The sequence below is a fragment of the Narcine bancroftii genome, chromosome 2 (genome assembly GCF_036971445.1).
Source record: "Narcine bancroftii isolate sNarBan1 chromosome 2, sNarBan1.hap1, whole genome shotgun sequence".
In the NCBI taxonomy this organism is placed as follows: domain Eukaryota; kingdom Metazoa; phylum Chordata; class Chondrichthyes; order Torpediniformes; family Narcinidae; genus Narcine; species Narcine bancroftii.
The window spans coordinates 51695940-51722199 of NC_091470.1; the positions used below are offsets into that span (position 1 = coordinate 51695940).

General features: G+C 39.5%; 1 protein-coding gene across 3 annotated transcripts in view; it reads left to right on the plus strand.

The window, feature by feature from the left end:
* Positions 1-26260, plus strand: part of aqr (aquarius intron-binding spliceosomal factor) — a 79643-nt gene that overhangs the window by 12311 nt on the left and 41072 nt on the right. For all 3 annotated transcript variants that reach the window (XM_069916667.1, XM_069916666.1, XM_069916665.1), the window contains exons 3-13: positions 8372-8428; positions 9251-9291; positions 10122-10157; positions 10276-10396; positions 11732-11869; positions 16732-16800; positions 17008-17108; positions 18811-18887; positions 19737-19801; positions 20352-20468; positions 26097-26210. In XM_069916667.1, the coding sequence (XP_069772768.1) occupies positions 8372-8428; positions 9251-9291; positions 10122-10157; positions 10276-10396; positions 11732-11869; positions 16732-16800; positions 17008-17108; positions 18811-18887; positions 19737-19801; positions 20352-20468; positions 26097-26210 (936 nt within the window). The remainder of the gene's footprint in view (positions 1-8371; positions 8429-9250; positions 9292-10121; positions 10158-10275; positions 10397-11731; positions 11870-16731; positions 16801-17007; positions 17109-18810; positions 18888-19736; positions 19802-20351; positions 20469-26096; positions 26211-26260) is intronic.

The window sequence follows — 26260 nt, forward strand, 5'->3', positions numbered from 1 at the left end:
ACACATTTAACTGAATTGGAGCACAAGAAATTAAAGAGAGATTGGGTAGGACATGTAACAGCAGCATCGTATAATTCAAAAGCAAGAGGAGTGGCTATATTAATTAGCAAAAATGTGCCATTTAAAATAGAAGAGGAAATAATAGATCCAGCAGGGAGATATGTTATGATAAAATGTCAGATATATTCAGAGCTTTGGAATCTACTTAATATATATTCACCTAACGAAGAAGATCAAAAGTTTATGCAAGATATCTTTTTGAAGGTAGCTAATACGCAAGGGAACATACTAATAGGAGGGGATTTCAATCTGAATTTGGATCCAAATATGGATAAAACGGGGAAAAAAATTAACAGGAAGAACAAAGTAACCAAATTTATAATTAAATCAATGCAAGAAATGAAACTTGTGGACATATGGAGGAAACAAAACCCAAAAGAAAAGGAATACTCATACTACTCGACTAGACATAAAACATACTCAAGGATAGACCTATTCCTGTTATCAGCCCACATACAAGGGAGAGTTAGGAAAACGGAATATAAAGCTAGACTATTATCGGACCACTCACCCCTGTTATTGGCAATAGAGCTAGAAGACATCCCTCCAAGAATGTATAGATGGAGATTAAACCCCATGCTACTTAAAAGACAGGATTTTAGAGAATTTATTGAAAAACAATTAAAAATGTACTTTGAAGTAAATACGGAATCAGTGGAAGATAAGTTTATACTATGGGACGCAATGAAAGCATTCATTAGAGGGCAAATAATAAGTTATGCAACCAAGATGAAGAAGGACTATAATCAGGAAACAGAGCAGTTGGAAAGGGAAATAATAAACATAGAAAAAAAATTAGCAATAAAGGAAGATACAACCAAAAGAAGAGAATTGGCGGATAAAAAAATAAAATATGAAACATTACAAACATATAAGGTGGAGAAGAATATAATGAAGACAAAACAGAAATATTATGAACTAGGGGAAAAAACACACAAAATCCTAGAATGGCAGCTTAAGACAGAGCAAACTAAGAAAACGGTATTGGCAACAAGGAAAAAAGACAAACAAATTACATATAATCCAAAAGAAATTAAGGAAAACTTCAGAGAATTCTATGAACAATTATACCGAACCGAAAACGAAGGGAAAGAAGGGAAAATAGATGAATTTTTGACTAAAATTGAACTACCAAAACTACAAATAGAGGAACAAAATAAATTAACAGAACCATTTGGAACAGTAGAAATACAAGAGATAATAAAAAATTTACCAAATAATAAGACACCAGGAGAGGATGGACTCCCAATAGAATTCTACAAAACATTTAAAGACCTAATAATACCGCCCCTCCTGGATGTAATCAACCAGATTGATGAGACACAAAACTTACCAGATTCATGTAAAACAGCAATAATTACAGTGATACTAAAACAAGGGAAAGATCCACTCTCACCAGCGTCATATAGACCAATATCTTTGCTAAACACAGATTATAAGATAATAGCTAAACTATTAGCGAACAGATTAGCAGAACAGGTACCGAAAATGGTAAATTTAGACCAAACTGGATTTATCAAAAAAAGACGCACAACAGACAATATTTGTAAATTTATTAACTTAATTCATGCAGTAGAAGGAAATAAAGCACCGGCAGTAGCAGTTGCTTTAGACGCAGAGAAGGCCTTCGACAGAGTAGAATGGAATTACTTGTTCAAAGTATTGCAAAAATTCAGTTTACCGGAGAAGTATATTAATTGGATTAAAGCATTATATAAGGGACCGTTAGCGAAAGTGACAGTAAATGGACATGTATCAAAGCAATTTAACTTAAGCAGGTCAACGCGGCAGGGATGCCCACTATCACCATTATTGTTTGCGCTAGCTATAGAACCACTAGCAGAATCGATAAGAAGAGATAATAATATAAAAGGAATAAAAATAAAAGACAGGGAATATAAAATCAGTCTGTTTGCGGATGATGTGATAGTGTACTTAACAGAACCAGAACTATCAATAAAAGAACTATATAAGAAATTGAAGGAATATGGAGAAGTGTCGGGATACAAGATAAACGTAAATAAAAGTGAAGCAATGCCTATGAATAACGCGGATTTCTCAAAATTTAAGGAGGAATCCCCATTCAGATGGCAAACGCAGGCAATAAGATACCTAGGTGTGCAAATAAACAAAAATCTAGGCCAATTATATAAACTCAATTACAATCCACTAATGAAAAAACTACAGGACGATTTAGAGCATTGGAAAGAGCTACCACTAACACTGATAGGAAGGATAAACTGTATTAAAATGAACATTTTTCCAAGGATACTATACTTATTTCAGGCATTGCCAATACAACTGACAGAAAAATTCTTCAAAGAGTTAAAGAAAATAATAAGGAGATTTTTATGGAGAGGGGGGAAACCGAGGATAGCACTAGACAAATTAACAGAATGGTATAAACAAGGAGGCTTACAATTGCCAAACTTCAAAAATTATTATAGAGCCGCACAATTAAGGTACCTATCAGATTTTTATCAAACAAGGGAAAAACCAGACTGGACGAGACTAGAATTAGATAAAATAGGGGAAAAGATACCTGAACACATATTATATAAATGGGACGAAAAATTGGTACAACATAGAACTTCTCCAGTATTACACCATCTCCTCAATATATGGAAGAAGATACATGTAGAAAGAAATAAAATAAATTACCAAATACCAAAACTAATATTGACGCAAAATAAGCTACTCCCTTTTACAATAGACAACCTTGCCTTTAGAAAATGGGAAAAAAAAGGGATTAAAAGAATAGAAAATTGTTTTTCAGGAAGTAGATTCTTATCCTTTGAACAAATGAGAGATAAGTACAATATAACGGGAGATACAGCGCTGGCATATTACCAACTGAGATCCTACTTGAAAGATAAATTAGGAAGCAACTTGAGTTTACCAGAGGGAAGTAACCTTGAATATGTGATTACAGATACAATGTTAATCAAAAGATTTATAAAAAATATGTATATTAAACTGCAAGAAAAGGAAAATGAGGAAACAAATGGTAAAACTAAACAAAAATGGGAACAAGATTTAAATATAAAGATAAAAAAGGAAACATGGGAGAAGTTATGCTCTGGAACGATGAGAAATACAATAAATACGAGGCTGCGTATGATACAATATAATTGGTTACACAGACTATACATTACACCGCAAAAGTTAAATAAATGGGACCCAACAGTATCTGATAGATGTTTTCGATGTAAAAAAGAAAGGGGAACAACAATTCATGCAATCTGGACATGTGAGAGAGTAGAAAAATTTTGGGATGATCTCAATCAGATATTAAATAAAATAACAGAAAACAATATACCAAAGAATCCAGAGATCTTTCTCCTAAGTAACATAAAAAATAAAGAATTTGGAATTGACTTGGAGGATGCACAAAAAAGATTTGTTAAGATAGCCCTAGCTGTAGCAAAAAAATGTATTATGTCAACCTGGAAATTGGAAGATAATTTGAAAATACAACAATGGTATATAGAAATGAATAAATGTATTCCATTAGAAAAAATAACATATAGTTTAAGAAATAATATCGAAATATTCGAACAAGTATGGGAGCCTTACATTAAATACAATAGCGAAAACCTACCGGGAACAAACATTACCTAAGTTGATGGAAGGAGAAGAGAAGAAAAAAATGGACTCAGTAGAATTTCTGGTGTATTTTTGTTGAATGACAACATTGTCTAACTGAATTAATGCAACCTAGATTGTATAACTAAAATGGATGAGAGGGGGGAGGGATGGGGGGGTGGCTTGGGAGGAGGGAGGGGGGAGGGAGAAAAAGTCACTGTAAATGTGTGGAAAAGAAAAAGTGTATATCATGGCTATTGTGATTTATGGTGTGAAAAATAAAAAATTTAAAAAAAAAAAAAAAAAAAAAGCTGCAAGAGAAAGAGAACGATGAAATAAGCTGTAAACCCAAACAAAAGTGGGAACAAGATCTAAACATAAAGATAAAGAATGAAACATGGGAAAAGCTATGCTCCGGAACTATGAGAAATACAATAAACACGAGGTTATGCATGATACAATATAATTGGTTACACAGGCTATACACCATGCCCAAAAGTTAAATAAATGGGACCCAACATTATCAGATAGATGTTTTTGCTGTAAGAAGGAAACTGGAACAACAGTACATGCAATTTGGACATGTGAGAAAGTGCAAAGGTTTTGGGAAGATCTAAATCAGGTATTAAATAAAATCACAAAAACCAACATACCAAAAAATCCAGAGATCTTCTAAGTAATATAAGAAGTAAAGAATTAGGCCTCAAATTGGATGAAGCACAAAAAAGATTTATTATGATAGACTTAGCTGTAGCAAAAAAATGTATAATATCAACCTGGAAATCAGAAGAGAGCCTGAGAGTACAGCAATGGTACATAGAAATGAATAAATGTATTCCATTGGAAAAAATAACATATAATTTAAAAAATAAAGTCACATTATTCAAATAAATACATGGAACACAACAGAGAGGGCCTACCGTGGACCTCCACCCCCTAAAATGATAGAATGAGAAGAAGACGAAATGAACTGACCCAGTGTGTAAAAGTAGATGACACAATTCTCTTGTTTATTTTTATTGTGTGATGACATTGTTTAATGGGTTTATTGTATTGCATATGTTGAACATTTAGAGGGTAGGGAGGGGCATGGGAAGGAGGGAGGGAGGGAAGGGAGGGGGGGAAAAGGGGAGAAAATGACACTGTGTGTATTCAAGAGGGAAATGTTTGTGTATTTTGGTCAGTATGGTTCATAGTGTGAAAAATAAAAAAAAATTTAAAAAAAAAAAAAAAAAAAAAAAAACATGTGGAGATGTGGACTGTGCCATCCAATACATCAACATGTGGAGATGAGGACTGTGCCATCCAATGCATCAACATGTGGAGATGTGGACTGTGCCATCCAATACATCAACATGTGGAGATGTGGACTGTGCAATCCAATGCGTCAACATGTGGAGATGTGCACTGTGCCATCCAATGCATCAACAGGTGGAGATGTGCACTGTGCCATCCAATGCATCAACTTGTGGAGATGTGCACTGTACCATCCAATACATCAACATGTGGAGATGTGCACTGTGCCATCCAATACATCAACATGTGGAGATGTGGACTGTGCCATCCAATACATTAACATGTGGAGATGTGCACTGTGCCATCCAATGCATCAACATGTGGAGATGTGGACTGTGCCATCCAATGCGTCAACATGTGGAGATGTGGACTGTGCCATCCAATGCATCAACATGTGGAGATGTGCACTGTGCCATCCAATACATCAACATGTGGAGATGTGCACTGTGCCATCCAATGCATCAACATGTGGAGATGTGGACTGTGCCATCCAATGCATCAACATGTGGAGATGTGGACTGTGCCATCCAATACATCAACATGTGGAGATGTGGACTGTGCAATCCAATGCGTCAACATGTGGAGATGTGAACTGTGCCATCCAATGCATCAACATGTGGAGATGTGCACTGTGCCATCCAATGCATCAACTTGTGGAGATGTGCACTGTGCCATCCAATACATCAACATGTGGAGATGTGCACTGTGCCATCCAATACATCAACATGTGGAGATGTGGACTGTGCCATCCAATACATTAACATGTGGAGGTGTGCACTGTGCCATCCAATGCATCAACATGTGGAGATGTGGACGGTGCCATCCAATGCATCAACATGTGGAGATGTGGACTGTACCATCCAATACATCAACATGTGGAGATGTGGACTGTGCCATCCAATGCGTCAACATATGGAGATGTGCACTGTGCCATCCAATGCATCAACATGTGGAGATGTGCACTGTGCCATCCAATGCATCAACTTGTGGAGATGTGCACTGTGCCATCCAATACATCAACATGTGGAGACGTGCACTGTGCCATCCAATACATCAACATGTGGAGATGTGGACTGTGCCATCCAATACATTAACATGTGGAGATGTGCACTGTGCCATCCAATGCATCAACATGTGGAGATGTGGACTGTGCCATCCAATGCGTCAACATGTGGAGATGTGGACTGTGCCATCCAATGCATCAACATGTGGAGATGTGGACTGTGCCATCCAATGCATGAAAATGTGGAGAGGTGCACTCTGCCATCCAATACATCAACATGTGGAGATGTGCACTGTGCCATCCAATACATCAACATGTGGAGATGTGGGCTGTGCCATCCAATGCATCAACATGTGGAGATGTGGACTGTGCCATCCAAAACATCAACATGTGGAGGTGTGGACTGTGCCATCCAATGCATCAACATGTGGAGATGTGGACTGTGCCATCCAATGCATCAACATGTGGAGATGTGCACTGTGCCATCCAATACATCAACATGTGGAGATGTGCACTGTGCCATCCAATACATCAACATGTGGAGATGTGGACTGTGCCATCCAATACATCAACATGTGGAGATGTGGACTGTGCCATCCAATGCATCAACATGTGGAGATGTGGACTGTGCCATCCAATACATCAACATGTGGAGATGTGGACTGTGCCATCCACTGCATCAACATGTGGAGATGTGGACTGTGCCATCCAATGCATCAACATGTGGAGATGTGGACTGTGCCATCCAATGCATCAACATGTGGAGATGTGGACTGTGCCATCCACTGCATCAACATGTGGAGATGTGCACTGTGCCATCCAATACATCAACATGTGGAGATGTGCACTGTGCCATCCAGTGCATGAAAATGTGGAGATGTGCACTCTGCCATCCAATACATCAACATGTGGAGATGTGCACTGTGCCATCCAATGCATCAACATGTGGAGATGTGGACTGTGCCATCCAATACATCAACATGTGGAGATGTGGACTGTGCAATCCATGCGTCAACATGTGGAGATGTGCACTGTGCCATCCAATGCATCAACATGTGGAGATGTGCACTGTGCCATCCAATGCATCAACTTGTGGAGATGTGCACTGTGCCATCCAATACATCAACATGTGGAGATGTGCACTGTGCCATCCAATACATCAACATGTGGAGATGTGGACTGTGCCATCCAATACATTAACATGTGGAGATGTGCACTGTGCCATCCAATGCATCAACATGTGGAGATGTGGACTGTGCCATCCAATGCGTCAACATGTGGAGATGTGGACTGTGTCATCCAATGCATCAACATGTGGAGATGTGGACTGTGCCATCCAATACATCAACATGTGGAGATGTGCACTGTGCCATCCAATGCATCAACATGTGGAGATGTGCACTGTGCCAACCAATGCATCAACATGTGGAGATGTGCACTGTGCCATCCAATGCATTAACATGTGGAGATGTGCACTGTGCCATCCAATACTTCAACATGTGGAGATGTGCACTGTGCCATATAATGTGTCAACATGTGGAGATGTGCACTGTGCCATCCAATGCGTCAACATGTGGAGATGTGCACTGTGCCATCCAATACTTCACCATGTGGAGATGTGGACTGTGCCATCCAATGTATGATCGATGCAACTTAATGCATCAATCTCTGGCAGACAGCATGGGCCTTTCCAAAAGTTACAAATAATGTCAGTATTTAATGAGAGGAACCTGCTTGAACATAGGACAACCATTGGATTTGGCAGGTGGGGACTTGCCTCAGAAAGGACCATTTGCCATCCTTCAGATTTATTCCTCATCTACTGCACCATTCACCTCTCCAAAACACTCCTGAATCCTATTCAACAGCTCCTCTTGCTCATCACTCTTTTTCTCAAGCACAACATTTCCATGCCAAGACTCCCACAATCTCGTGCGCCTAGTTCCACTTGACTTAACCTTCGAGATTTTAAATTCAGTGCTCTTCATTCCAAGTGAACAACACATGAAGCAAAGGCTGATTCATGAGCAAAATGTGGAAGCTTTGAGCGCTGTAACATTTTGCAGCTCCAGGCCCTCAAATGAGGGCTTTGTTGATCCACTGTGCAGTACTGATTTTAATCCATTACAGACACAAATGATTGAAAAGTCTCTATTACGTCTGCACCAGATTTTATTTTGCCTGACATCTTTGTGAGGAGTACTCATTAGCATCGATTACATGGAATATCTGTCTGTTTATGTTGTGCTGTGAAAACCTTGTACTCTTAACTGTAGAGTTTTAAGTATCCAGTTTGATTAATCTGGTGCATGTACTGTCTGACATTATAATGAAAGGAGTACTATAAATGATTATATAACTATCAAACCAGTTTGTACTCAGTGATGCTTTGGATGTATGTATAATTTTTCCATTTCATATATTCAGTTATCAAATAGATATTGGGCTCCACATGTGAAGAAAAAAATGACATTTGATTCTAAGGTAAATTCATTTTCTTTCCTTATTTTTCAAATACATGCATTAGAAGATTTTGAAATGGGGTAATACCAATATACCGAGATTTGTTACTTCTAATTCATGATCAAAAGAATGTGGAAAAACTCCTGCTTATGGTTGTGCAATATTACTTAATTCAAAATTGTTGCATAACTCCAAATACTGTATTACAATAAAATTCCAATGATCTTGCACCCTTAAAATTTTGGTAGATTTGTAGATTTTCCAAGCTATTTGGTGTGACTTCTGTTAATATCCAAATGCTCCAGAAGCCAGCTCCATGTGCAAACCTACCTGTGTTCCTGATTCCTGGTGTTCCGAATCCCAACCCATTCTCTGGCTGAATACCTGCCTGGCCCATGGTTCAAACCACGGCACTGGCTGTGCTCCAGACTCTCTCGCTGTACACCAAGCCACCAGACCACATTCTGGTCTAATGAGTAAGCTAGATCATCTCCCAACACCCAACCCCAACCAACAAATTTTCCCCTGCAACCGCTGCAACCGTGTCTGCCTGTCCCCCATCGGACTTGTCAGCCACAAACGAGCCTGCAGCTGACGTGGACATTTACCCCTCCATAAATCTTCGTCCGCAAAGCCAAGCCAAAGAAAAAGAATATTAAAAAGTCCACCAAAGGCACACCCACTTTCCATTTGTGTTTTAGATTTGGCTGGACTATCTGGCATTCACACTTTCAAATAGTTTGCTTCTCTTAATTTGTATCACCCAATAAAGTTTTTAAAATGAGAAATTGGAAAAACATTAGATGATGTTTGCATTTTTCTCTTTTTCCTCTTTTGTGAAAGGTCATTGAAGATGTGTATCAAAAAGAAATCGTAAAAACAAAGTAAGTTTTGGCCATTTTTGCGGTGAAATGTTCTTTCCTTGTCCAATGTCTATTGTATTAAGAAACATTTACAAGCACATTTGATCATACCACAAAACCACAGTTTATGATGGTCAAATTGTTCATTTTAACAGGTGGGTAAAGGGCTACATTTTGCTGGCAGTCCACAAGCATTCAATCATTCTGACTGAAGTGAGCCAAAATCTAATGTATGCTGCTAAAGGTTCTAGATTCCACCCAGTCACAGCTTAGAATGAGTCACATGCAGTGTGATGTCTGTGACCATTCTCTTCATTTGGGATTCTTGGCTTGAGTTTTTGAGGGAAAAGAGTAAATTATAATTAAATTGCTTGATTGTTATGTTTTAAATGAATTTCTTTTTCAGGATTTTTATTTACATCATTTAAGTATTTTTTCATGTTTCTGAATGTGGAAAAAGGTGCAAAGTCTCAGTCTGCGCTACCTGAGGCTTTGTGTCTATTGTGCTGAGGACATTAGCTCTCCACTTCTGCTCCAGTTGAGAAGAGTGGACAGGGGTCATAGATGGCAAATCCTGGTTGTAGGTCAGGGCCAGGAAGATTTATCCTGATGCTTTTACAGAGGAAAAAAAAACTCACTTTCTTGTTCTGTATATTCTGTCCATGTTTGGGTGCTTGGATCATTTTAATCTGAGACTTTGTACATCATCTCATTAACCTTGAGAGTGGAGCAAAAGTCCTTAACCCTCTCGACTGGAAAAATTTGGTCTCAGCTGGCATAGACTGAGACACTCCACCTTTTGTTAATCATAAATTTGTGCAAATAACCATTAAATGTTTCTCTATTTTCAGATTTGCAATTAGAAAAATAATGCTGCTTGAATTCAGGTACTTAATGTTTGCTTGAAACTCTTTTTCAAATAGTTAACAGCTTTGCATCAATTCATTTTTTTAATGTCAAGTCTCCAAATTTATTTTTTTTCTCTCTCTCTTGTGAAATGGACAGCCAGTATCTAGAGAACTATCTCTGGCCAAATTACTCCTCAGCAGTATCCAGCAATGCCTACCTAATGTCCATTTGCTGTATGGTAAATGAAAAGTTTCGAGAAAATGTTCCTGCTTGGGAGGTAAAAATTACATTATTATATGCGTGTAGAATGTTACTACCTGACGTGTTGAATTTCAGAGGACTGTATTTCAGGCTGTTGAACCAAGAAATGTCAGCATGGGGATCTCTGCCTGTGATTTTTGCAAAAAGCAAAGTATAGTTGCAGACAGACACTTCTTCACATCCTCTCTCCCAGATTAGAAATGAATAAAACTCTGGGATTAATAAATAGATCGGCATTTCTAGTGTCAAATCAGAAGAACGCATTGACTTTTATTTAAGAACTAGATAAAGAGGGGACTTCACTGAATGCGAATTCACTTGACATTTCCTGTCAAGTAGCTGTGAATGAAGGCTCAGATCCACATGGTTCAGCAAGTGTTCTATGGACACCAGTCAAGGTGAAATGTCTGAACTGCAATATTGGGAGCAACTTTTTTTTATGTGGTCAATATTTGAGAATATTTGGATTCAATGTTTCTTTGTTCAATAAATACTAAACATGATTTTTTTTCTTGTGCAAATGGGATAATGTATTTCATCTTGAATTTTAAAATAACTCACCAAAGGCTGTGCAAGAATGCCTGCTGTTCATATTTGAAAACTGCACTCTCATTTTTCCATGCAAATGGCAGAACGTGTTCATGGAAGAAGTTCCTTCCATGCTTGTTCTCTATAAACAATGTACAGTACAACTCCAATTATCCAAAATGGTTGGGACTGTGCCTCTGTTGGATAAACATTTTTTCCAGAGAAATGTTTTTTTTTTAAAACGTCCCAGTAGCAACAGCAAATCACTTGTTTAAACATCAACAAACAACAAGGGAAGACTTTTTAAGAATTAAAATAATGTTTAATTCTCACCAGAAAAATGCTGGCTGCTGCCGATCATTGAGACGATCCTAACACGGCCGGTGATCACAGAGTCCACCCAATCGCTGCTGTTGATCCCTGACACAAACTCACCGCTGCCACTGATGCCCTGGGAGGCTTCCCGAGCCGTTGAAACACTCACTGGCAAGTCAGCAGACTCCTGTCTAAAGGACACAGTTTGACCTGCTGAGTTTCTCCAACATTGTGTTTTTTACTTCAAGCACAGTATCTGCAGACTTTCATGTTTTACTTCTGACAGCTGCAAATAGGGTTGATTTACATATTCAAAATGGCATCAATTTCAGCTTAAAATCCAAAGGTGCTTTATTCTGATTATACAATAATTGGATAATATTTGATCTTGGTAAATTTGTTAAATCAGATCTTGACAAAGTTTTGTGCTCTCATACTATATTGTTTGTGTGGTTTATTCCTTTTTAATTTTGATCAAAGGAAATATCTGTTTTGTTTTTAAATATAGACATTTACACAGAAGCCCGAACATTTTCCCTACTTCTTCAAGTGTATTTTGACTTCATCTCTTGCTGAAGGAAATAATCTTACATTGCGCGAGCAAACTGTTCTGCTGGTCTTTCTTGATCACTGCTTTAACAGCTTGGTAAGTTGAAATGCAAAACATTACATTTTTAATAATCTTTTTCCAATACTTTGTCCTAGCAAACAATGTCTTTGCTCTCTTCATTTCCAACAATATAATTTTGAATGAACATGGGATCTTTGAAATAGAATATTATTCATTTACAGCATTGTGATCGGGCTAATTGTATACAGAAAGCAGCTTTTGTTGTATTTTTCAAGTCATGTAAATAGTTTTTTTTAATTATAATTTGTCTGCAGCACAAACACCAAAAAACTGAGGCTGCATAGCATACATGTTCTTTAAAGCTACCTACCTCAAATAAGACTTTTTGACCTGTTTCCAATCTCGTAAAGATCAGGCTGTGACCTTTACTCAAGCAAATGCTTTCGACATTGGCATGGAAATTTGTACTTTTCTCACTTGTATGAAAACAAGAAATTATGTTGGTACTCAGGTCAACATCAGGTCTGTAATCATTTATCTTGCTAGAAACAGAAATTTTAAGATGTGGTGAGTGAAGAACAAAAGGGAAGATCTGTGAAACAATAAAACAGATTAAATGACAAAGGATCTGGTGAAAGGAAAAAAGCGTAAATAAATGAATGATGGATGTCTCAGAGATGTAAATGGCAGAATCTTTCATTGAAATTATTAAATATTAGGATAAAACCACTCCTGGGCATTAAAACTGTCCACAGTTAACCACTCCACATTGGCTTCATTATTCCACTTATTTCCTTGAGCAATCATTTTACACGTTGGAAAACTTTTGCATGATTAATTAAATCCTGTTCCTTTTAAAATAATTGATCCATTAAAGAAGTTTGACTATTGACTCTTAAATTACCACAATGTCCAGAGTGCATCTCAGCAGGATGGTCAACATTTTTAATGTGATTTTAGTTGAGTTTTAAAGATAGCGAATATAGATAAAACAGAAGTTGGTCTCACATCATTTGATTAGAAGTTGAGTAATTTGCTTTCTTTCACACTGATTTTTAATTTCAGTTTTGTCTTTTGTGATGTTAGAATTCTGTTTCATCTGTATTTTTTTCTTCTCTGTTGTTTTTGTTGAATATAACTTTGTAAAATATCAGAACAAAATTGTTTCTTTTTTTTCCCCAACCTCTGTACACCAAGCTGACTTGAGTCTTGTTGATGCTGTAGTGTGCCTTTAGGGCACACTTGAGCATGTTAATTTCAAACAGACTAAATGCACACGAACCATGGGTGTAAAGGGTGGGGCCAGTACTGCGCGCACTGCACTCCACCTAAAAGCTCCTTTGCGCAGGCCCGAGGACAGGTCCACGTCCTCCCCCTCCACGTCCTCCCCCTCCACGTCCTCCCCCTCCACGTCCTCCCCCTCCACGTCCTCCCCCTCCACGTCCTCCCCCTCCACGTCCTCCCCCTCCACGTCCTCCCCCTCAAAAGATGCTCACAAACTCAAGCTAGCATGCTGGAACATCAGAACCATGCTAGACAAGGCTGACAGCCACCGACCTGAACGTCGGTCTGCCCTCATTGCACATGAACTCCTCAGACTTGACATCGACATAGCTGCTCTCAGTGAAGTCCGCCTGGCAGATGTAGGCAGCCTCCAAGAACGCGGCGCGGGCTACACACTCTACTGGTCTGGCAAGCCTTCGGATGAATGACGCCTATCTGGTGTAGGCTTCATGGTCAAGAGCTTCATTGCCTCCAAACTCGAAAACCTTCCGACAGGCCTCTCAGACCGAATCATGTCCATGCGACTCCCACTTCGAAACAAGCGTCACATCACCCTCATCAGTGTCTATGCTCCAACCCTCCAGGCGGAACCAGCAGAAAAGGACAAGTTCTACACCGACCTGCGCAACCTCATCCAACGCACCCCTACAGCCGACAAGGTTGTCATCCTGGGCGACTTCAACGCTCGTGTCGGCAAAGACTCAGAAACCTGGCCATGAATCCTGGGCAAGCATGGCGTCGGCAAGTGCAACGACAATGGGCGCCTCCTGTTGGAGCTCTGCGCAGAACAGCGACTTGTCATTACAAACACCCTTTTTCAGCAGAGGGACAGCCTTAAGACCACCTGGATGCATCCCCGATCCAAACACTGGCACCTCCTGGACTACATCCTGGTGCGAGAAAGTGACAAACGAGATGTGCTCCACACCAGGGTCATGCCTAGCGCGGAATGCCACACTGACCACCGGCTGGTTCGCTGCAAGCTCAACCTTCACTTCAAGCCAAAGCCCAGGAACAATAAAGCCCCCAGAAAGAGGTTCAATGTTGGAAACCTGCAGTCAGACGAAGCGAGAGGAAACTTCCAGGCAAACCTCAAAGCAAAGCTCGACGTTGCAACCCGCCTCACGGACCCGTCCCCTGAAACCCTCTGGGATCAGTTGAAGACTACCATACTGCAATCCACTGAAGAGGTACTGGGCTTTTCCTCCAGGAAAAACAAGGACTGGTTTGACGAAAACAGCCAGGAAATCCAGGAGCTGCTGGCAAAGAAGCGAGCTGCCCACCAGGCTCACCTTACAAAGCCGTCCTGTCCAGAGAAGAAACAAGCCTTCCGTCGCGCATGCAGCCATCTTCAGCGCAAACTCCGGGAGATCCAAAATGAGTGGTGGACTAGCCTCGCCAAACGAACCCAGCTCAGCGCGGACATTGGCGACTTCAGGGGTTTCTACGAGGCTCTAAAGGCTGTGTACGGCCCCTCACCCCAAGTCCAAAGCCCGCTGCGCAGCTCAGACGGCAAAGTCCTCCTCAGCGACAAGATCTCCATCCTCAACCGATGGTCAGAACACTTCCAATCTCTTTTCAGTGCCAACCGCTCAGTCCAAGATTCCGCCCTGCTCCAGCTCCCTCAACAGCCCCTAAGGCTAGAGCTGGATGAGGTTCCCACCCTGGATGAGACATATAAGGCAATCGAACAACTGAAAAGTGGCAAAGCAGCAGGTATGGATGGAATCCCCCCAGAAGTCTGGAAGGCTGGCGGCAAAACTCTGCATGCCAAACTGCATGAGTTTTTCAAGCTTTGTTGGGACCAAGGTAAACTGCCTCAGGATCTTCGTGATGCCACCATCATCACCCTGTACAAAAACAAAGGCGAGAAATCAGACTGCTCAAACTACAGGGGAATCACATTGCTCTCCATTGCAGGCAAAATCTTCGCTAGGATTCTACTAAATAGAATAATACCTAGTGTCGCCGAGAATATTCTCCCAGAATCACAGTGCGGCTTTCGCACAAACAGAGGAACCACTGACATGGTCTTTGCCCTCAGACAGCTCCAAGAAAAGTGCAGAGAACAAAACAAAGGACTCTACATCACCTTTGTTGACCTCACCAAAGCCTTCGACAAGGTGAGCAGGAAAGGGCTTTGGCAAATACTAGAGCGCATCGGATGTCCCCCAAAGTTCCTCAACATGATTATCCAACTGCACGAAAACCAACAAGGTCGGGTCAGATACAGCAATGAGCTCTCTGAACCCTTCTCCATTAACAATGGCGTGAAGCAAGGCTGTGTTCTCGCACCAACCCTCTTTTCAATCTTCTTCAGCATGATGCTGAACCAAGCCATGAAAGACCCCAACAATGAAGACGCTGTTTACATCCGGTACCGCACGGATGGCAGTCTCTTCAATCTGAGGCGCCTGCAAGCTCACACCAAGACACAAGAGAAACTTGTCCGTGAACTACTCTTTGCAGATGATGCCGCTTTAGTTGCCCATTCAGAGCCAGCTCTTCAGCGCTTGACGTCCTGCTTTGCGGAAACTGCCAAAATGTTTGGCCTGGAAGTCAGCCTGAAGAAAACTGAGGTCCTCCATCAGCCAGCTCCCCACCATGACTACCAGCCCCCCCACATCTCCATCGGGCATACAAAACTCAAAACGGTCAACCAGTTTACCTATCTCGGCAGCACCATTTCATCAGATGCAAGGATCGACAATGAGATAGACAACAGACTCGCCAAGGCAAATAGCGCCTTTGGAAGACTACACAAAAGAGTCTGGAAAAACAACCAACTGAAAAACCTCACAAAGATAAGCGTATACAGAGCCGTTGTCATACCCACACTCCTGTTCGGCTCCGAATCATGGGTCCTCTACCGGCACCACCTACGGCTCCTAGAACGCTTCCACTAGCGTTGTCTCCGCTCCATCCTCAACATCCATTGGAGCGCTTACACCCCTAACGTCGAAGTACTCGAGATGGCAGAGGTCGACAGCATCGAGTCCACGCTGCTGAAGATCCAGCTGAGCTGGATGGGTCACGTCTCCAGAATGGAGGACCATCGCCTTCCCAAGATCGTGTTATATGGCGAGCTCTCCACTGGCCACCGTGACAGAGGTGCACCAAAGAAAAGGTACAAGGACTGCCTAAAGAAATCTCTTGGTGCCTGCCACATTGACCATTGCCAGTGGGCTGATAACGCCTCAAACCGTGCATCTTGGCGCCTCACAGTTTGGCGGGCAGCAACCTCCTTTGAAGAAGACCGCAGAGCCACCTCACTGACAAAAGGCAAAGGAGGAAAAACCCAACACCCAACCCCAACCAACCAATTTTCCCTTGCAACCGCTGCAATCGTGTCAGCCACAAACGAGCCTGCAGCTGACGTGGACTTTTTACCCCCTCCATAAATCTTCGTCCGCGAAGCCAAGCCAAAGAAAAAGAAATGTAGGCCTAACCTTGACAGATAAAGAATTGAGAACTGTCTCAATCACCTTCACTGTAGATAAGTAATATAAGACATTTAGAGGCAGTGTTTTGTGAAGGGTTTGATTCTTTAATATTAACTAATTATTTTGTTATTTTTGTCTTACTGTATAATAAAATTTGAATTTAAGTCAGTATGATATCAGCTTATGAAATATCTTGGTATCTCCTAATAGGAAGTGGATCTAATTCGAGAACAGGTGCAGCGTCTTATCTCTCTTCCAATGTGGACATGTTTGCTCTCGGTAAGTTTTCATAAAAATATTATCACATGTTGGTTGTGAAATAAACCTGAACTTTTTGTTTGTTATCTTGCAACAAATACTGCTTGACATTTTCAAACGTGGTTAAATATTTGATATAATTATGTGTTTTTAATAAAAATTGGGTCTAGAATAAGAGTTCTGATCAGCGTTACGCTAAGCTCTGTTATTCTATCTATTTTGTAACAGTCACGCCTTGAACATGAATTAAAAAAAACACCAAAGCTGAGGAAATTCTGGAATATGATCAAAAAAAAGGATGAGAAAATGGATGAGAAAACAACTGAACAGTACGTATTGTTTATATTTCATAATTTTGGTGTAACAATAATCATTGCACTTGTCCATTGATTAATAATTCTTAATATATTCTAAATACTATATTCAAAATATTTCATTTACTTCTCTGAGCTTCAACATTATTTTAAAAAACAGCAAATGTTTGCTTTTAGAACATGAAGTCTTACCAGAAAATGCTTGAAGCTATCGTTAAAGAAGAAATAGCGAGACATCTATAAGAAAGTTGTTCGTTCAGGCAGGCGCAGCGTGGATTCAATAAGGGCAAGATACTTTAGAGATCTTTGAGGATGTAATGGACAGAGGGAGCAGCTGTATGTTGTGTACAGGTTTTCAGAGGGTGTTTGATAAGATGCTGCATAAAAGTCTTGTCTGTAAGCTAATGTTGATGAGAAAAAAATAATGCCACAGTATTTTATGGCGATTATAAAATTGATTTTGTTCATTGTTGTTTCATTTAATCACTTTCCAAGAACGTATCAACAGTGTTAAGTGAGGACCTGCTGTATTTGCAGGGATAAAGAATTGGCCAACGAATATCTAGCAGAGAGTCAGGATTGATGTTTGTTTCTCTGGTTGACAACCTGCAATGAGCAGAATGCCACTGGGTTCAGTGCTAGGCCCAGACCTGTTTACTGTATAATTGGAAGAGGGGACCAATGTAGCTGATGACACTAAATTGAGTGGAGAAGCAAATTGCATAATATGTGAACAGTCTGCAGAGCGATTATAGATAGGTTGTCAGGGCTGGCCAATCTATGGCACATGCGCCAAAAGCAGCAAATTGAAGGAGCCACAGTAAGCGTAAAAGGAGGCACGATTAGCCTAGATCCCACGCCCCACTCCCCCCATCGCAGCCAGAAGAATGTAAAAGGTTGGGCATCCCTGGGTTAAGTGAATGGATCTGGTAGATGGAGTACCATGCTGGTAAATGTGAGATCATCCACTTTGGAGGGAAAAATAGATCAGATTATGATTTAAGTAGTGAAAGATTGCAGCATGCTGTTCTGTAGAGGAACTTGTGCTTGTTTATGAATTGCAAAAGGTTAATTTGCAGGTGCAACAAGTAATCAAGAAGGCTTATAGGATGCTGGTCTTCATTGCTAGAGGGATAGAATTTAAGAGCAGAGTAGTTCTACTGCAACTGTACAGGGTACAGGAAGTAGCACCTGGTGTACAGTTCTGGTCACAGTACTTGAGAAAAGATGTACTGACTTTGGAGGCACAGCAAAGAGGTTCTCCAGGTTGATTTCAGAGATAAAGGGGTAGGCTGTGAGGAGATATTAATTTGCTGGGACTACACCAACCTGCCTCAATGGATTTTTGAAGTATAAGAGGGAATCTTATTGAAACACTTAAAATTATGAAAAGGATTGATAAGGATTGTTTCCACTGGCAGGTGAGACTAAATCAAAGGGATATTGAAGAAAAACTGCTTTTCCCAGAGAGTAATGAATCTGGAATTCTCTAACCAAATAAGCATTAGAGGCTGCTTCTTAAAAATATTTAAGACTGGATATTTTTTTGCATCATTGGGAAAAAGACAGATTGGTGGATCAGCCATGATCTTAATAAATGGTGAAGCAGGCTCAACAGGCCAGGGTGCTTTCTGGTCCTATTTCTTGTGTTTCATATGTGGTCACCATTTGCAGTGCTGCAAGTATTCCAATATTATCTTTATTTCTTAACCAAAAGGGCAGATCAAGAAAAACGATTCCTTTCTTGTCTGATCAGCAAGTTCCTTCAAGTTTTAAAAAGTATTCCTCCTTCAGGTAATTGTTTATAAAATTACTGATTTTTTTTTCCCTCTCCTTAAAATTAATTATCTGCAAAATATTTATTTTCATTGTTTACTTTTGCAGTTTTATTTCTGGAATTGAAATTTAGGGCACAATTCTTCATGTACACTGGTATTAAAGTATGCGTCGGATGTCACCTGGTGAAAGGCATTGAACTTGGTCACTCTCATTCTGCAATGTGTGGCAACAATCTCTTTGCCTTATTGGGAGTTTTTTTAAATCATTTTGAAACTTGGTTTTATTCTATCACAGGGCTTCATTAATGGCAACGATCTTTCTTCCTCTTGAATTTCAGGATGGGAATATCTTGTCCCTCCTATCATTTTACTGAACCCTCGCTGGTGCCATAACATGGTGGTTTCTCATATTCCTCCTTTTGGAGATGTCAGAAGGTCAAATAAGATTCCAACTGGCCTCTGTTCAATTTCAGCGACCCTTTTATTTTCAGCTTTCACACTGATTGGCCCCACATCTATGAAAGTTTCCCTTTTATGCACTTTTAAAGATATCGTACATTATTTTGTGAGAGCTTTTCTTAAAAATTATTTGACCTCATGGTTCTCATTTGTTATCCTTCTTGTTCAGAAGTTGATATTATGTTGAAGATATGGAGTGTCTTATTTTTCACTTTTTAAATTTTCATTTTGACTTGTGCTTCTACTCCCACCTCCCCTCGGGCTCCAATTAAATGTCAACACACAATGGTTTTCTGTGGGATGCAGCTGGATGCTCTTGCGCGTTCCTATGAGAAAAGTAAGCTATTATGAAGTGATTGAGAATATGTACTTAATATTACTAAATTTACATATTTTTTGTTCATAGGGTCAGTTAGCATGGATATGGTCCATTATTGTGAGAGATTTATTGAACTTATGATAGACTTAGAGGTAAGTAGATTATATTTATATAAGTGTGCACATAAAAGCCTAAAATGGTCAGTCAACAAATCAAAGTACCGCTGTCTGATCGAAATGAAATCATTGTATTTATGATACTGAACTAGAAACATGAATTTTGAACTCCTGACACAAATTTGACTCCCAACTCGACAGCTGGGGAACTTAAAATCAAGTAATTAACTCAACTTGGAATTAAAGTCTCCTTTATAGTAACCATGAAATAGTGGATTGTGATTTAAAAATTCTCCTCAAGGAAGGAACACTACCCAATCTGGCCTTTGCAGAACCACCAGTGTGACTGACTTTTTATCTGCCCCTCAGTTCAGGGCAATTGGGAATGGAAAATAAATGTTGACTTTGCCAGCAGTACCCATTTCGATTTATATTTTAAAAAAAACACAGTTAAAAATATAAGTATTTGGTTAAATTTTCTTACAAATTGATGTTTTCAGTTTGGAATAACAAAATAGGACTCTTTTTATTGATGGTCAAAATGAGGAAAGATGTGTTAATTTGCATGATTTGTTTTTTTTTTAAGGCACTGCTCCCAACTCGGCGCTGGTTTAGCACAGTTCTGGATGATTCTCATTTAGTCACTCACTGTTATCTGTCTAATCTCATCCAGAAGGAAAAAGAAGGCCGACTTTTCAGTCAGGTGAGACATGTTAACAAACACAATCAGTTTCACTTGCTTTTCTAATGATAATTTCCTAACAAGCCTTTTGAAATCCAGGCAATAAAAGGAGACAAGTAGTCATGCTTTAGTTGTCTGTACTACAGAAAAGGAAATTATGGGACTTTGTGGTATAACCACAGGTTGATTTTCATTAAAATATGAGAAGGAAGTAAAAGCTCTTCTTCACTTATCAGGCATTAGCACTAACAGACATGTCTGCACATTCTTCTTGGTGGAAAAAATGTGTGGAATGACAAAATATTTTGGAAAGAAAAGGAAATCAGGGTTCAGAGATATTTTTGAATCCTGTGTCAGGAGAAGGGGAAATTAAACCAAGTAGGTACAGAGACTTCAAAGTAAAGATAAAAACAAGATGACAATGATGACGATGAAACTACTGGATGGGCACAAAATCCATCTGGATCATAAATGTCCTTGAAAAGAAATTTACTGACCTTCCCAGTGTGGCCTATGTGACTGCAGAACCACTAGTTCTCCCTCACATTGCCATGCATCAAAATGATGACTCCAGAAATATGCGATTGTTATAAGAACGTATCTGATGCACTAAAGTATTCCTGGTTGGAGCTGAATTTGGTATCTTTACCAAATCTGGCTGTATCAGTGTGGGTAGGGCTCTTCGAAATTGCAATTCAAGATGCATATTTATCTTTGAAATCACCTTATTGATGACACTCACAACAGGAAATATGTATGAATAAAAATAATCGGCCATTCATATCTAGATGTGATTAACTGCAAATATTTGATCTAAACATGTATTTGTGTTGTTTATCATTCATATTGTCCTATATTGCAACTTTCAGGTTGGTATCTCATTTGTAAATATACATGGTGCTATTTTCTAATTCTGATTCTTAAGACCATCTGCACTCTTTCAACTAGGAATAATCTCCATGTTTGATTTTCTTTGACAGGAAAAAATTTGTTTTTATTTAAATTGGAGAAAAAAGCCCCAAAATTTCAAAATATAAACTGAGTTCCTGGGTAAATGGATCATCCATAAGTATTTCAAACTAGCAATTTGTTTTAATAGTCGAGTAGGCTTCATAGCATTTTGAATATTATTTAGTTCAGTGATTACTTACACATCGTAGGGAAACAGATAAGAGATTCTGTGGCCGCAGAAGAGACTCAAGTATAGTGTGTTGCCTTCCGGGTGCTCAGGTCCAGGATGTCTCTGAACGGGTGCAGAATATTCTTAAGGGGAGAGTGAGTAGCCAGACGTAATGGTACATATTGGCACCAAAGACAGAGGCAGGAGTGGGGTAGAGGTCCTGCAAAGTAAGTTTAGGGAGTTAGGAAAGAGACTGAAGAGCAGGACCTCCAAGATGGTAATGTCTGGATTACTCATGGGCTCCACGAGCAAGGGAAGGTCAGAAAAGGAAGACAGTGCAGACCAATGTGTGGCAGAAGAGATTGTGCAGGGGGAAAAGTTTCAAGTTCTTGGATCATTGGAACCTTTTTCTGGGGAAGTAGTGACCTGTGCAAGTGAGACAAGTTGCACCTGAACTCCTGGCAGGGAGGTTTTGTTGGGGGGGAATTTATGTAAGGGGGTGGAAACGAAAGTGAAGAGACGGAAGAAGTGGCGGCTGGCGCACAAGTAGAGCAATTGACAGTTTGTGTGGAAGAGACCGGCAGATGGCAAAATTGCAGCCAGTGGGATGAGTTCAAAAATAGCAAATAAAGATTTTCTATTTAAATACATGCAGCATAAAAAAATAAAGTGGATGACTTTGTAATACAGTTACACATAAGCAGCTATGATGTTGTGGCCAGCACAGAGTCGAAGCTAATGGATAGATGTCATTGGGAACTTAATGTCCAAGGATACACAGTGCATCGGAAGGAAAGGCAGCTAATCCGAGGGGGTGGCGTGACTCTGTAAGGAACAATATTAAATCATAAGAAAGAAGATACAGAATCATTGTGGGTTGAGTTAAGAAATGGAAAGGGTAAAAAAGACACTATTGGAATCAGAATGAGAATTTATTGTCATGACCAAGTCTCAAAATTCAGTGTTTTGACGCAGCATCATAGTGAAAACACTAATGTACACCACCTTACAACAATAAAATCAAAAGAATAATGCATGAAAAAGTAAGGGCATGTCTTTGGTTCATTGATTATTCAGGAATCTGATGGCAGTGGGGAAGAAACTGCCCTTGTGCCACTGAGTGTTCATCTTGAGGCTTCTGTACTTTTATCCTGATGGTTACAGAATGAAGAGGGCATGGCCTGGGTGGTGAGGGGTCTCTGAGGATAGAGGCTGATTTAATAAGACACTCTCATCTAGATGTCCTCGATGAAGTCTGGTGCCTGTGATGTCACAGGCCGAGTTAATAACCCTCTGGAGTTTTTTCTTGTCCTAAGAGTTGGCGCCTCCATACAAGATAGTAATGCCACCAGCCCAAATGCTCTCCATGGTACACCTGTAGAAGTTTTCAAGAGTCTTCAGTTACATACTGAATCTCCTCCAACACCTCACAAAGTATAGCCCCGGTGAGCCTTCTTCATCATTATGTCAATTTGGAGGCTCCAGGACAGATCCTTGGAGAGGAATATAAAGTTCTTGACCCTCTCCACTACTGAGTCCTCAATGAGGACTGGGTCATGTTCCCCTAACTTCGTCCTGAAGTCCACAATCATCTCCTTGGTTTTGCTAATCTTGAGTGCAAGGTTGTTGTCATTACACCACTCAACGAGCTGATCTATCTCCCTCCTGTATGCTTCCTCATTGCCATTTGTGATTCTGCCGACAACTGGCGTCATCAGCAAATCTGTAGGTGGCATTGAAATTGTGCCTGGTCTCAAAATCATTGGTGTTATAATGAGTAGAGCAGTGGGCGAAGCGCATCTTTGAGGTGTGCCTGTTTTGATAATCAGTGAGGAGATGTTGTTTCCAATTCATACTGACTGTGGTCTTTCAATGAGGAAGTCAAGGATCCAGTTGCAGAAGGTGGGGGGGGTGCAGAGGCCCAGAAATTGTAGCTTTTTGACTTTCACTGAGGGAATAAAGTTTGAAAACCACTGCTTTAATCGTACCTAATTGTTATGTGTACGTTTTCATAACTCCAAAGGAATTGGGCCAATGACAATTTTTCTCAAGCAAAATATTTCAGTAACAATTGGGTCTACAGCAGTGGTTCTCAACCTTCCCTTCCAACTCACATACCACCTTAAGCAATCCCTTACTAATCACGTAGCACCAATGGCATCGGGATTACTTAAAGTGATATGTGAATGGAAAGAAAAAAGATTGAGAACCACTGGTCTAGAACAAGAGGGAATAACTTCTGGATTGAAAGAGTATCCTCATAAGAAAAAGTGATAAATCTGTGGAAATTGTTGCCACATGCCATTGTGAAAGCCAGGTTAGTGGGTGTATTTAATGCAGATATTGATAGGTTCTTGATTAGCCAGGGCATCATAGGTTATGGGAGAAGGCAGACTTTGGGGCTGAGTGAGAAAATGGATCAACTCATTAAATAACGACAGGCTCAAAGGACTGAATAGTCTATTTCTGATTCTGTCTTATGGTCTTAGAACAGGACCGGTAACAAATATGGTGCAACAAATTATAGAATATTCTGTTGTCCTGAGACTGCCAGTTGCCTCTAAAATGAACCATTCTGTTTTGTTCATAGTGATCCTGGGCACAAAATTCCACTGGAAGATTGAATCCTAGCTTGTTTTTTTAATTTTTTTTTATTTTTCACACTATGAACCAAAATACACACAAACATTTCCCTCTTGAATATACACAGTGTCATTTTCTCCCCTTTTCCCCCCTCCCTTCCCTCCCTCCTTCACCCCCCCCTCCCCACCCACTCAATGTTCAACATATACGATACATTAAACCCATTAAACAATGTCATCACACAATGAAAATAAACAAGAAATTTGTGTCTTCTACTTTTATATACTGGGTCAGTTCATTTCTTCGTCTTCTCCTTCTGTCATTTTAGGTGGTGGAAGTCCACGGTAGGACTTCTCTGTTGTGTTCCATGTACGGTTCCCAAATTTGTTCGAATACTGTGATGTTATTTCTTAAATTATATGTTATTTTTTCCAATGGAATACATTTATTCATTTCTATGTACCATTGCTGTATCTTAATTTCCAGGTTGACATAATACATTTTTTTGCTACAGCTAAGGCTATCATAATAAATCTTTTTTGTGCTCCATCCAAATCGAGTCCAAGTTCTTTACTTCTTATATTACTTGGAAGAAAGATCTCTGGATTTTTTGGTAATTTGCTTTTTGTGATTTTATTTAATACCTGGTTTAGATCTTCCCAAAACTTTTCCACTTTCTCACATGCCCAAATGAACAAATTGTGAAGCAGGCTGAGGTTACCAGAAGGAAGCAATTTTGAATATGTGATTACAGACACAATGATAATTAAAAGATTTATAACAAACAGGTACATCAAACTGCAAGAGAAAGAGAACAAGGAAACAAGCTGTAAACCCAAACAAAAATGGGAACAAGATCTAAACATAAAGATAAAGAATGAAACATGGGAAAAGCTATGCTCCAGAACTATGAGAAATACAATAAACAAGCGGTTACGTGTGATACAATATAATTGGTTACACAGGTTATACACCACGCCCCAAAAGTTAAATAAATGGGACCCAACAGTATCAAACAGATGTTTTCGCTGTAAGAAGGAAATGGGAACAGTACATGGAATCCTAGCTTGTTGATGTGGACCTCCCTCACGACACAGCACAGTTTTGACAGCTGGTGATGTCTTGTTCCAGGATCATAAAAATTCAACATTGTTTAAAAAAATATATATAAAATGCACACAGACATGTATTTTAAGTAACTTTCTAAAATAAAAACCTCAAGCACCTGGGAGCTTTGCCACTCCCTTGCTTGATTCAGTGAGCAGGTAAAGAGGACAGCCAAAACAGTTATGAGAATCCATGTGAATCTTGGAAGAAGATTCACCTCAGCGGTGAAGGAATAGAGCCACTCATCAATCTTGGAATTGTGATATTCAGAAACAGGATAGCCAAGGAGATCAATTCACAGTGAAGAATTTCCATAGACAAAATAAAAAGGAAGAATATAAATCACAAAACGTACGGTAAACAAGCTAAGAATTAAGGGATAAATGTAACAGAACACAAACTTCAAAAAAGCATTCATTGTTTTCTACTTTTTAAAACAGTTCAGAGGAAATAAAGCTATATACTTGTAAACTTTGTTTCACAAGGCCTAAAGATTTATTAACTGAAGTTTGTGATATGGTATATTTGAATATAAATGTGGTCACAATTTATGAAACAAAACTCATCAAATTTGTAATTATTGAAATAAAAAAAATTGAAGTCATTAATTTAATTGAAAAATGTGAATTTTTCAGATGTGGTCAAGAGGCAGCCAAGAACAAAGGTATGCCTGGCAGTGGAATATAATTGAAAAAAAATTGAATATAATTGAAAAATATGGAACGCTTCACAAATTTGCGTGTCATCCTTAATTTAATTTAAATTGTCCACAAAATAAATTTGACCCCTTTGGGAGTCGGTTTTAGATTTGTCATAACATTGTACTGTTTTTCATGTAGTTGTTAGATATGTTGAAGTTCTACGCTGGTTTTGAAATAAACGATCAGACTGGAAATGCTCTGACTGAGAATGAGATGACTACCATACATTATGATCGCATAACCTCTCTTCAGGTAAGGAACAACAAAGATTTTTTCATGAGGTCTTCATTTTCTAAATTAAA